Source organism: Zootoca vivipara, chromosome 1 (assembly GCF_963506605.1).
Source record: "Zootoca vivipara chromosome 1, rZooViv1.1, whole genome shotgun sequence".
Classification (NCBI taxonomy): Eukaryota; Metazoa; Chordata; class Lepidosauria; order Squamata; family Lacertidae; genus Zootoca; species Zootoca vivipara.
In genome coordinates, this window is record NC_083276.1 from 82,809,075 (window position 1) to 82,821,465 (window position 12,391).

Sequence of the window (12,391 nt, forward strand, 5' to 3'; positions counted from 1 at the left end):
TCTGGTGCCAACTGATGGAGGGGTCGTGGCGCGCCAGCCAGCTCATGCCCAAGACGATGGGGGGGTCTGAGATGGTGGTGACGTTGAACGCCAGTGTCTCTGAGTGCCTTCCCACCGTCATTCTCATGGGGGGGGTTTGATGTGTGATGGCCCCTCCCAGCAGCTCCCTGCCGTCAATGGTTGCTACGTGCAGAGGAAAATCCAACTGCAAAAGCTGGATTTGGTGCTCTTCTGCAAAGCTTCTCGAGAAGAAGTTGGCGGACGCCCCACTGTCAATTAAGGCGAGGACCGTCAGGGGATAGCCATTTGGGAGCGTTAGCGTCACTTCTAGAACCACTCCTGCTCTGGGAGGGGTGGGCTGGCTCTGCACCTCTCTGTGCGGGTGGGCGGGCTGGGGCTGTTGTCTGCTGACTGTGCCTGGCTGCTGCCCCTTGTCTCCTGCAGCCAGGCTTTCCCGTTTCCCTGCTGTGGTGCTGCGTCAGTGGGGGAGGGCACCACCGTTCCCGCCTTTCCTTGCCACTCCCTGCGATGTGGGCAGTCTCTGACGAGATGCTGGGGTGAGTTGCAGAGAAAGCAATTCCCGCCCCTTCCCTCCTTGCGTCTTGGCGCCGCTGGGGTTTGAAAAGCCCGCGCGCGCGCGCTATCAATCTGCATGGGCTCCTGGTCCTGGCTGGCTCCAGGCGTGGCCTGAAAGGGTTGTTGAGGGAGTGGCTTCTCCTGCGACCGTGGGAACCAAGCCCGCTTTGCGCGCGTCGCTTGCTTGTCGTTCCACCGGGATTCCTGCCTCACCCCCACCGCCAGAGCTGCTTTGCTCAGCTGATCCATAGTACTGGGCTTTGGACCTCTCGAGAGTTCATCCTTCACCTCCTCGCTCAAACCCAAGTAAAACGCAGCTTGCATGGGAGGCGAATCCAAAACCCACCCCAGTCTGTGCACCAGCATGGTGAATTTCGCCCAATATGCGCGAACTGTCATATTTCCTTGGCGTAAATTATGCAGTTCCTCCTTAGTCTGGTCCAAATGACTATCGGACGAATACATCGTCCTCAAACCTTCTAGAAATTGTTGGACATTTTTCATGCAAGGATTCTTGGTTGCGATTAATGGTCTTAGCCACTCCCTGGCTGCTCCGGTGAGATGTTCCACAATAAACGCTACTCTGTGCTCATCATCGGGGAACTCATTCTGGTGCAGCTCAAGAGCATACACGATCTCAGTCTCAAAGCCCTGAAACTCCTTCGGGTCTCCATTGAACTTGCTTACAAGGGTCCCTGCTCTCCTTCCTGGCAGCACTTGGACTTGGGGAGCCCCTCCCGCCTTGTTTTTCTCTGCATCCAGCTTGTTTTGGAGGTCTACCGCCACCGCCCTTAAATGCTGCTCTTTTTCCTGGAGCTCTCTCACCTGTTCCGCAAGTTGTAGCCGGTCGTCCTGGACCTTCTTAGTCTCCTCTTTAGCTGCCTTCAATTCTCCCTGCGCCTGCAGCGACAGCTGTTGCAGTTCTAGCTGGGCTTGCTCAGCGATCTGCCGCCACTTCTCCGCCTCGGACACGCTCATCCCGGCAACTCCGAAGTAGCCCAAAAATGATTAGGAGGTTGCTGTCACAGTGGCCGGAGTGGACTACTTCAGCGTAACGACGCTACGCAGCTCTGCATTTTATTCTTTTATTGGTGCTGCGTATTTACAGTGCTCAAGTCATTGCTATTTACACGGAGCGATGTTGTCAGTCGGTTTCAGAACCTCCTAATGGCTTTTGGCGCGTCTTTCTCCAACACAAAAGCTTTGGCAGACCCATCCTCTTGCCCCTCCTCTTCCTGCGTAATTCTGGAGTTGGAGGGATGGGTCTTCCCCCCTTGCTTGCCCCTTCCTGTCCCACCCGGGACCCTGGCTCCTCTACCTTGCCTGAGCCTCGGACACGACTTCCTGCTTCCCCACTGGAATCGGAACTCTCCCTGCTTTCCCCTTTGCTCGGGGACGGGCTTGAACTCAGGAGGGGAGGGACTTCGCGATATCCCCTGTCCCTCACAATACCTCTACTATAATAATTAATAATAAAATAAATAAATGCATCTCCCATTTTTCTTCCAAACGAGGCACTCAGAGCAGGTTTAATTACCAATACATGGTGAGGGCTTCAGCAGCAAAGTGAAAGCAGCAGCGCTAATGGGTGGAACTGCACTGTAGGCTGCAATACTATGTTCTGCCACTAGTGAATAGGGGTAATGCAGACAAATGAATGTTACTGGACTGATTTGACAAATGAATGTTACTGGGCTGATATGTCGGCTTCAGTCCATCTAGTTTAGCACCTTGTCTCCAACACTAAGGGCAGCCACAGACCACTGGGAAGTTCACAAGCAGAGCATGATGGAGATAGACACCCCTTCTCTCCCTCTCTTTCTCTCTCTCCCTCCCCCTCTCTTGCCTCCAGTAGTTGGAGCTATACTGCCTCTGAACAGAGAGGTTTCATTTATCCTGGCGAACAGCCATGCATGTGTTTAAACCTTTGAAGAGCTACTTGGATAGTGGCCAGCATGTCATCTTTGGTAATGAAGTCCACAAAAGTAAATAGCACATAAAACGGGGATGTTCAGCCTTAGTCAAACTATTCCTTATATGTGGAAGAAGTTTGCCATACGATTGCTGCATCCCCTAGAACCTAAATCTACTGTTCTGAACAGCAACCTTTGGGCCTGTTTTGAGACGTGTCTAACAATCCAGCGGTTCTCCAAATGCCTTAGGACGGTACTAGGGCAAGCAGAATTTTGTGTAGAGGGGTTTACCGGACTGAGAAAAGTTACTTGACTTTAAGCCAAAGCGAGTTGCAAAGTAAAGAACAGAAATCGCACACACACACACACACACACACACACACACACACACACACAGCGATAAAGAACTTTAAAATGTGCATCCATAGATAAATATACGAAGCATGTACCCCACTAAAAGGAAGACAAAAAAAAGAGGCAACAGACATAACTAAATAACCTCCAAATTAAGGCTCGAGCAGCTGGGTAAATAAAACTGGCACATAAAGGCAAACAATGATGGTGCCAAGATTGCTTTCTTTGGGAGAGCATTCCACAGCCAGGGAGCCACCATTGAAAAGGCCCGTTCTTGTGTCACCACCCTCTCTGCCCTTCTTGGAGGGAGCACACACAGAATGCCTTCTGAACGCAGGACCTGGGTTTGTTCTGGAGGGGAGAACTCCTTTAGGTGTTGGGATCCTGAGCTGCATAATGGTTTCCCCACCACCACCTCTGCAGGCAGGATAGGAGAGGTATTGTGTCTGAGTTGCTTGAAAGAGAACTGGAGATAGCTGAGATCAGCTGGGAAGTGATTAGGGAAAACCTGGTGGGTTTCGGTTTTAGTGCCTAGAAGAGGCGGTGTAAATCTGGGAAGGTGGAGAAGTGCAGCAGGCAGAGCTGGGGAGAATATCCATGTCAAATACTTAAGATAGAAAGAAAGAAGTGGGACTCACCCCAAACCTCCACAGTACTGTAGAAGCATGCTGCTGGATCAGACCAAAGGCCTATAGTTCTGCATGCTGCTTCCCAGTCGGATAGGCCTCTTAGAAGTCCACAAGGGGGGCACGATTGCAGTATCCCTCTCTTGCTGTGGTTTCCCTGACAGCTGATATTCAGAGCAGGGGGACTGTGCCTGTTACCCTGGAAACAAGGGCAACGTGGCTCATTTCTCATTCCAGCTGTTGGACAGTGACCAGGAGCTCTATCGCAACTTTCCACTCACCATCTCGGAGCGTTGGCAGCAGGAGGTGACAGAGACCGTCTTTGACACAGTCAATGCTGAGACTGACAAGCTGGAGGCTCGCAAAAGAGCCAAGAACAAGCAGTTGGGCCACGAGGAAGGTGAGACCCAGGGCTGGTAGGACAAGTGGCAATGGGTTCCCTCATTCAGGCTAGCTCTGCTCCATGCCCCAGTCCTCCTCAGCCGCCATTGCCGCCCAGCTCTGCCTGCCAGAATCCCGTTTGCAGGGCACCCACTTTTGGAAACTCTTTGCTGCAACACCCACTATGGAGAGAAGGCATGGCTGGTTTCTCCTTGTTTTGTTTCTTGCGGGGTTTTTTTGCTTTGTTTTGTTTTTGCCTGACCTTGATGCTCTTCTCTTCGCCATTCCCGTACACAGATTATGCCCATGGCAAGGACTGCATCATGCATGGCTACATGTCAAAACTGGGGAACCCTTTCCTCACGCAGTGGCAGAGGCGGTACTTCTACCTCTTCCCAAATCGGTTGGAGTGGCGTGGAGAAGGAGAATCCCCGGTAAGAGGAGATCTTTCCTCTGAGGAAGGAGGGGAGAGGGGAAATGGCAGGTTTGGGGTGAGAGAGGGTGGAGTCTTGCTATATACAAATGCGAGAGCCTAGGTTTGTCTCCTATGGGTTTGTGGTGGGGCGGGTAGGATTAGGCATTGATTGTAGTGCCTGGAGGATGGGATTATGTGGAGGTGGGCAAGGGAATGTAGAATGCATGTTTAACCTGGGGTTATATAAGTGGCTCTTTCTTTGACCAAAGATGTTTTGGATCCTACAACAGCAGTCGCTGCTCACCATGGAAGAGATCCAGACTGTTGAGGAGACACAGATAAAGGATCGAAAGTGCATCCTCCTAAAGATCCGGGGTGGCAAGCAGTTTGTCCTGCAGTGTGACGTGAGTTTTTCCCTCACATTGCCTCTCCTAGAAGAAAGTCCAAAAAGTAGTGAGGTTGCCCAAACCTGGTGATGGGCAGCCCCCAATTTCCCTTGGCATGGTTTGATGACTGGACAGGACTTAGGATAATATACCACATCTTGACTGCTTGAAGTGTTTCAAGTGCATTATCTCAGTGATTCTTACAAGGCCTTTGTAAGACAGGTGACCATTGTTGTCCCCAGAGTGCAAATGGGGGGGGCGCTGAGGCTGAGAGAGAACTTTGCTTGCATAACCGCACCCGGTGAATACATGGCGGAGGCAAGATTACAACCTGAGGCTTTCTGACTTCACGGCGCTGTGGTCTAAACCACTGAGCCTAGGGCTTGCCAATCGGAAGGTCAGCGGTTTGAATCCCCGTGACGGGGTGAGCTCCCGTTGCTCGGTCCCGGCTCCTGCCCACCTAGCAGTTCGAAAGCACGTAAAAGTGCAAGTAGATAAATAGGTACAGCTCCGGTGGGAAGGTAAACGGCGTTTCCGTGCGCTGCTCTGGTTTCGCCAGAAGTGGCTTAGTCATGCTGGCCACATGACCCGGAAAAACTGTCTGCGGACAAACGTCGGCTCCCTCGGCCAGTAAAGCGAAATGAGCACCGCAACCCCAGAGTCATTCACGACTGGACTTAACTGTCAGGGGTACTCTACCTTTACCTTTTTATGCTACACTAGTTCATGGTCTCATTTCTGTACCTGGGATTAATAAAACTCCTGCTGAGGTCACATTCTACATGTTTGGCTGGGCTTGCCTAAACAAAACTGTGTTAAGCAGGCACTGAAAAGAATGCAGCCTGGTGTCAATAAGCAGGGAGTTCCAAAGGGTTGAGTACTGCCATATTGAAAGAGAAATTTCTTACAAAGGGCTTTATGTGGCACCTGTAATGGTGCCAGTTCCACAGATTGAAGCAAAGTAGACTACAGTGGTACCTCGGGTTACAAACACCTCAGGTTACAAACACTTCAGCTTACAGACTCCGCTAACCCGGACGTAGTACCTCGGGTTAAGAACTTTACCTCAGGATGAGAACAGAAATCGTGCGGTGACGGCAGTGGGAGGCCCCATTAGCTAAAGTGGTACCTCAGGTTAAGAACGGTTTCAGGTTAAGAATGGACCTCCGGAACAAATTAATCTTGTAACCAGCTGTGTTCCCAATCAAGCACATGGGACAGTCCACATAGAATACATTGCAGCAGTAATTCAGCCTTGAAGTCAACAGTGCCTGTGATTAAGCTCTCCTGGTCCAGGAACGATCATTGCTGTCATACCATGTGCAGCTGGTAAAAGGTGCTTCTAGTTCCTTAGGGTACCAGAAGCACTCAAAAATTGTGTGCCTGCCCCCTCAAGAAGAAAGCAACTCCATCCAAGGTGGGCAAATGACAAATTTCTCTGACGCAGGAAACACCCACAGTGCCTCCATCCTGCCAGGATAGATCGATAGTGGAGGGGACTTACATTCCTGAATTTTGCAGCTTGTTTTAGACACCTGGAGGTATTAGGCCAACACCTTTCTGAAGTTGTATTCTTGATTTGGTAGGTTGTTCTGGTCAGATGAGATCAGGGGAAGGGCGGATGGTCCTTTCTTGCAGTTGAATCAAATCAAACCTCAGGTGTAAGATGAATGAGAGGTACAAGTATCTTGTAGCTCTTGTGTTTGTTTCTCATTCAAACCTGAACCAGATCTTTTCAAGTCTACCCTCACAAGGGGGTGAGCAAGTGTGGGGACAGCTTAGGAGAGCCAAAAGAGGAGATAAGAGTGAGATGACAGAGCAGAAACAGGAAGTGTAAAACAGTTGTGCTTCCTGTTCTCCCTATTTAACTTGATGGCCTGTGTTCCCTTCCTGTTCTGTGATTTCTTGAATTCTGTGGTCACGAGGTCCCCTACAGGCTACTGGAGGAGGGGGAGCCCCTTCTCAATCTAGGGGGGGGAGTCCTGTTCAGTTAAGAAAGTAGTTCACATTTTAGTAGACTATAAATAGGGTGGTGTGTGCTTTGCATTAAAGGGGGAAGAAATTTCTCTACAACCAGAATAATGATATGTATTCATCAGACGTATACCGTACAGAATATAGCTGAAGCTGCATAATTCTCTTAGAACTTGTTCAAGCCTAGAGGAGTTGGAGTAGTGTGTGTTATTGTATTGGGAGGCAAGACGTTTATCCCTTTGCTGGAAAACCCATCTGCAGTGCAATCCTAAACTTGCCTACTCTGAAGTAGGCCCCACTAATTCAGTGGGGTTTTCTTTTCCCCATGCAAGTTTGTGTAGCAGGGGTAGCTAAAATCCATCCTCAAGAGTGGATGCACATACATACCTAGACCTGAAATAAATTTGATGATTGAATTTGTGCTATTTAGTTCATTTTTACAAGCCTGCATTTTTGCTGAGGTGCCCCTCTACTGTCGCTGTGGTGGTGCTACTGCAGACAGTCTAGCTAGCATCCCAAAAATTGGGTGCCTTTGCCTTGACCTTTCAAAGGCACCTCTTCTCCCTCTCATGCTGCACTGTTGATAGATCTATTCTATAGTACTCAGGAATCTATATGTTTTTAACAAAGGCCATATTTTGAATTAAGGGAAGGTTAATCATTGGCTGCGTCCATTGTCTGACTCCCATTTGACCCCATATACAGGCAAGCACCTCTTTAACCCCTCTCTGCTCCAGTACGAGCAGTGCTGGAGCTTTGGCAGTCTGCCCTATATTGTGCCCCTGAGCTCTGGCTTCCATGCACAAGCCAAGCGACAGACAAATGTGACTGAGCAGTTGTGATGCATAAGAGGAAATCAACACAGGTAATATGTGTGGAGATTAAACAGCCTTTTGCCTGGGTGTTGGTCCATGCATGAGAAAAGCATCTTAGGTGAACAACAAGAGGCTCCTTATGATCAGGAGCTTTGCTGAGAAACATTTTACCTCTGGCTTCCTATTCCTTTTCTACAGAGAGAAAGTATTGGTGCTAATGGGCTGGCACAGAGAGGTGCCATTAGGAAATAATGCCTGAAAGCATTAACCATTTGTACACAGCTTCCAGAAATTTAGTCTGGTTGGCTGTTGTTTTCTGACAATGTTTAGAACATTTAAAAACAATCACATGTTTGCACAGCTAATGATGTCAAGGTTGCTATGAACAGTATCTTTCAGCCATCATAGGCCTGGTTTTTAAGTTGCTCCCAAAGCTTAATAATGAGGGAGATGGACGCATCTCACCAGGGAGGGTATTTTATAAACCCGGAGCCACCGCTCAGAAGGCCCTGTCCTGGGTAAGTGCCAACTGGGCACCAACCAGTTATGGCAGCACCACTCCCAAGCCTATTGTAAGGTCCAATGTGATTGATACCCTCCCTGCCCCCAGCAAAATAATGGCTGCTGCCTTACTATGTCTCCTTTGTATTCTAGGAGGCCTCCATGCTAATCCTTTGCCTTTCCTCCTCCAGAGCGATCCGGAGTTGGTGCAGTGGAAGAAGGAGCTGTGCGATGCCTACCAGGCAGCCCAGCAGCTGCTGCAGAGGGTGCCCAAAATGAAACACAAGCCGCGCTCTCCGGTGGTGGAGCTCAGCAAGGTCGCTCTGCTCCAGCGCAGCAGCAGCAGCACCAATGGCCTCTGACCCTCCTTGACTTCCTCTCCCATCCTTAATTTATTTGGCTGGGTTTGTCCACCATCCCCACCCTCTCTCCTGTCTCCTTTCACTGATCATTGTGGTGTCCACCCCAGCCCCCTGGGGTATTATAGTGAGGGGGTGGGGCATCCAGAAGGTGTGGGACCGACTTCCCTCTCCCCATCCCCCAGCACAGGGAGACCAATACCTATTTGAGGGGAAGGAGCCTGGTTGGCAAGGTGGATGAGCGTCGACCCCGACCCCCCCCTGCCCCCCACGAAGGAAAGCTGGGATTAAAGCCCTGCCTCTAAATAGGACCAATAGGAGGAGATGCCCTGAGATGTGCCACACATCTTGTGTCCTTCCTGCTTCTTCCCCTGTGGGTGCCAGACATGCGCTAGCACACTCACAAGAGAGCCTGCTGGCTTAGGCCTTGCTCCCCATGGAGTGGCAGGGCATGTCCTCTCAGGTGAGTCCCTTCACACCAGCTGACGTGAAGAGACGCACCGGCACGACAATCCGTGTTCCCAGCCCCTTTTCTTTCCAGCGCCAGGCTCTGGCATACGTTCCACAGCAGGCTCCCTGCAGAAAGGGCGCCCTGGTTCTGGCATGGATGGGTGGGATAGCTCGAAAGAGTGCATTTCCCGCCGCCCGTCACTCACAGAATATCAGCTAGGCAGCCACTGTGCCATAAGCAATCCCCCTCACCATTGGCTGGGTTTGCACTCTAGAGTATGATAAGGAATTGCCTTGAAACTCTTACACTGTAACGAAAATGTCTAACAAAAAAATGAAGGCTTTCTCCTGTTCTGTTCTGTTCTCTTCCCTTCGTCGATGAGTTCACGTCCTGAATCCTTCCCTACCACCCTCTTCTGGTCCCACCAATTGCCATTCCAAATCCCAAATTCCTGACCTGGGGCAGCGGCTGCTGCTGCTGCTCTTGCTGCCGCCTCAGAGTTTTGGCCTGCCCTCTGCCTCTTTGCCACCCTGCTCTCCCAGGCATTCTCTTATCAACTGTGCCAAATTTCAAGTTTATTGTTGTGCCCTTCCCAGTTGGCCCCACGGAGAGTCTGCAAAAAGTCGTACTCCCTGGGGCTGAATCTGGACAAGCTCCCTGCGTTTGGCTTGCCCAGTCTCTGTACTATTGCCTCTGAATCTTCTCCTTGGAGTGGGATGAGAACTGCCTCGTGCTCTGCTGTCTCTACTGCCAAACACCCATCTTGCTTTGCTACGGAAAGAGGGGAGGGGCAGCAGGTTTCATGCCAAAAGAGATTTCTGAGCTGCCCAGCCCCTCTGCTCTCAGGGCCTCTCTGGGCTGAGCCTGGAGTGGGGGGTGCGGTCACTGGAAGCTCGGCCTGGATGAGGCTCTGTGCCAAGTCCCAAGTGTCTGAAGGATTCTGTAAATATCTTTGTGCCAAGGGCTGGGTGTGGAAAAACTAGGCCCATTCTGCCCCTCCCTTCCAGTATCCCTCTGTATTAACAGCTCCCCCCACCCACCACCTCCCCTTCCCCTAGCAGTGTTACGGTTTCTCCCACAGGATGGGGAGAAATCTCAGGTTGAATTGACCCTGTGCCCCTCCTCCTCCTCTTCCCTCCATCTGCGGTTTAACAGAGGGGTGTTAAGGGTAGATGGCTTTCGGTTGGGGATCAGGTCTCTCATCCCCATGGTGTCATGCCCCAAGCGCATGCGATTGCCTCTGCTGCATGCCCCCCCCTCCTCCGCCTCATGTGATGAGTTTTTGCCTGTTCTGCTACATGGCTCCCACATTCCTCCCAAGGCGATTGGCCCTGGGAGGGGGAGGCGTAGAGCGGGAGCCCCCCCCTTCCCCTGCAGTGTTTGTAAATATTGATCTCTGGTTTGTCTCTCTGGGTTATTATTATGGATTTTTTTGCCGATTTTTGAATGTGATTTTAATGAGTGGGATAAAAAAGACTGTTTTTATAATAAAAAAAATCCAAAACCCACAAAGCTTAGAAAAATGCAGGCTCTTCTGTGGCTTTCGGCACCAGAATGCGTAAAACGTGTCGCTGACATATATTGAGTTGGGCTGTTGGCTCAGGGATGGTATCCAATCCAGGTGTTTTAAGAATACAGCCTCCATTCGCCCCAGTCAACAAGCCCAATTGTCACAGGTAGTGGGAGCTGTAGCCCACTACAGAATCCAGCCCCAAGACCATTTAGACTGGAGACTGAAGCAGGGACCATAGGCATGCAGGTTGTGTGTTTTCCATGGTGATATGGGTGCTCCTTTTCCTTTCTCTGGAGCAAGGATGAGAAATTTTTGACCCTCCAGGTGTTGCTAAACTACACCTCCCATCAGCCCCAGTCAGCATGGCCATTAGTAAAGGCTGACGGGAACTGTAGTTCAGTAACATGTGGAGGAGCAAAGGTTCCTCACCCCTGCTCTAAATTGAAGCATCCATTTAGGAATCTATGATAGGAAGTACATAAATATGTCAAGAAATTCTTGCATTATAATAGGTGATCAACCAACTCTCTCCTATGGGTCTCGAGCTCCAACGTAATATAGTGCATCACTAACAAAGCAAGTCCTTCTGCTGTCCCCATAGGATAAACAAAGGGGTGGGAGAATATTTCTGATATCCACAATATTGCCGTGCTTCACACACACACACACACACACACACACACACACACACACACACACACAAGGTTTCTAAGGGATACTCCAGCATAAAATAGCTAAATTAGAATTTATAATCAAATTCAGTTCTGTTCAATTTGGACCTAATGAGGACTGTGGTTCTCCCCTGCAAACATGCTATGGAAGTGCTGAATTAGCATTGCATAGTAAATGATTCATGCTCCACTCTTCCCATAGAACCCATATGGGGGGTTTCATGAGCTAAAAAAACTCTCCAAAAAAAACCCAACACACCATCAAAAAACTAGCATCAATAAACAGCACAGAAAGATCAATAGGATTATAGTGACTGCTGCTGGAGTACACCAGTCTGTGCTTGTCTTGTATACATTTGAGCTCTGCACAAAAACGTCACAGACCTGCTGCAACCCCTTGCATTTTATAGCCTCTTGGACCCACTGTTTACATTTCCCCCTCTACAGCTATGTGCATGTATATATTATCTGTCAACTGAGGATAACACTTCATGCATCTGATGTCATGTGTGCTAGTTCATGAAAGCTTCTGCTACAACAACTCAAGTCTTGAAGGTGCCACAAGACTTGCTTGTTTCTGATACAAGAATCTCAATGAACAAACTGGACACAGCTGGGCTGGAGCTTAACACAACAGCTGGAATACTTTTCTCTCCATAAATGACCTTCATGGCCTAGTGGAATTCCATTTCCCCATCCCTCTTAACAACAATTGAGAATAATTTAATAGCATCTGTTTGAGGCAGAAATATAACGGGGAGCTTTTCACAATCTAAAGGAAGCCAGGTTGGAGTAAGCTTCCCTGTTAAATTTCTGCCCATCACATAACTCTTAAAAGCCAATGGAACCCCTTTCTGTCAAATATGGAGGGAAAGACAGGCTGGGGTGGACGCTTTATGATTCACAGAGCACGTTTATTGACTCTTGAGAAGGAATAGTAACCTTTCCAAAGGAAAGGTTGCCTTGCTGTTTTAAGGTGCCTCCCCTACACTTCCTGTGCTACATTTTTCTAGAACTAGTCATGGAAAGTTTGTTTACTCCATGACTGCCTCTCCCTAGCGAAAACAACTACGGTACTTTTTTCAGGTTTAACTGGGTGCCAACTACTTTGTTACTTCAACCACTGAACAAGTCTGCAACAAGGCAACACTTCCCCAAGCAGGTAGAGAGCAGGTCCTGCATGTGAAAACCCGAGGGAGCCATTACTGAAAGACTGTGCAATAATCGTATCCATGTCTACTCAGAATTAAGCGTCACTGAGCTGAATAAGATTTATTCCCAGGGGGTATATTGGATGACCAATACCTGCGACCTAATACCCACTAAACACAAAGGGACTCATTTCTGAATGCATATGTCTAGGAATGCGTTTTTAGAAATGATTTCCCAGTCCTAGATCATTCTGGCTTGAAAGACGCGTACACAAAACAACTTTAAATAAAAAGCAGTTGATAGC

The 12,391-nt window shown here is 49.4% G+C and overlaps 1 protein-coding gene across 2 annotated transcripts in view; it reads left to right on the top strand.

Annotated features, from left to right (window-relative positions):
- GRK2 (G protein-coupled receptor kinase 2) overlaps positions 1 to 10,274 on the top strand; it is a 44,893-nt gene extending 34,619 nt beyond the window's left edge. The window contains exons 18-21 of one of the 2 annotated variants that reach the window (XM_035125543.2): positions 3,707 to 3,869; positions 4,148 to 4,284; positions 4,535 to 4,669; positions 8,133 to 10,274. In XM_035125543.2, the coding sequence (XP_034981434.1) occupies positions 3,707 to 3,869; positions 4,148 to 4,284; positions 4,535 to 4,669; positions 8,133 to 8,303 (606 nt within the window). In that variant the 3' untranslated portion in view covers positions 8,304 to 10,274. The remainder of the gene's footprint in view (positions 1 to 3,706; positions 3,870 to 4,147; positions 4,285 to 4,534; positions 4,670 to 8,132) is intronic. The other variant, XM_035125550.2, reaches the window with a different exon arrangement.
- The last annotated feature ends 2,117 nt before the right edge of the window (positions 10,275 to 12,391 follow it).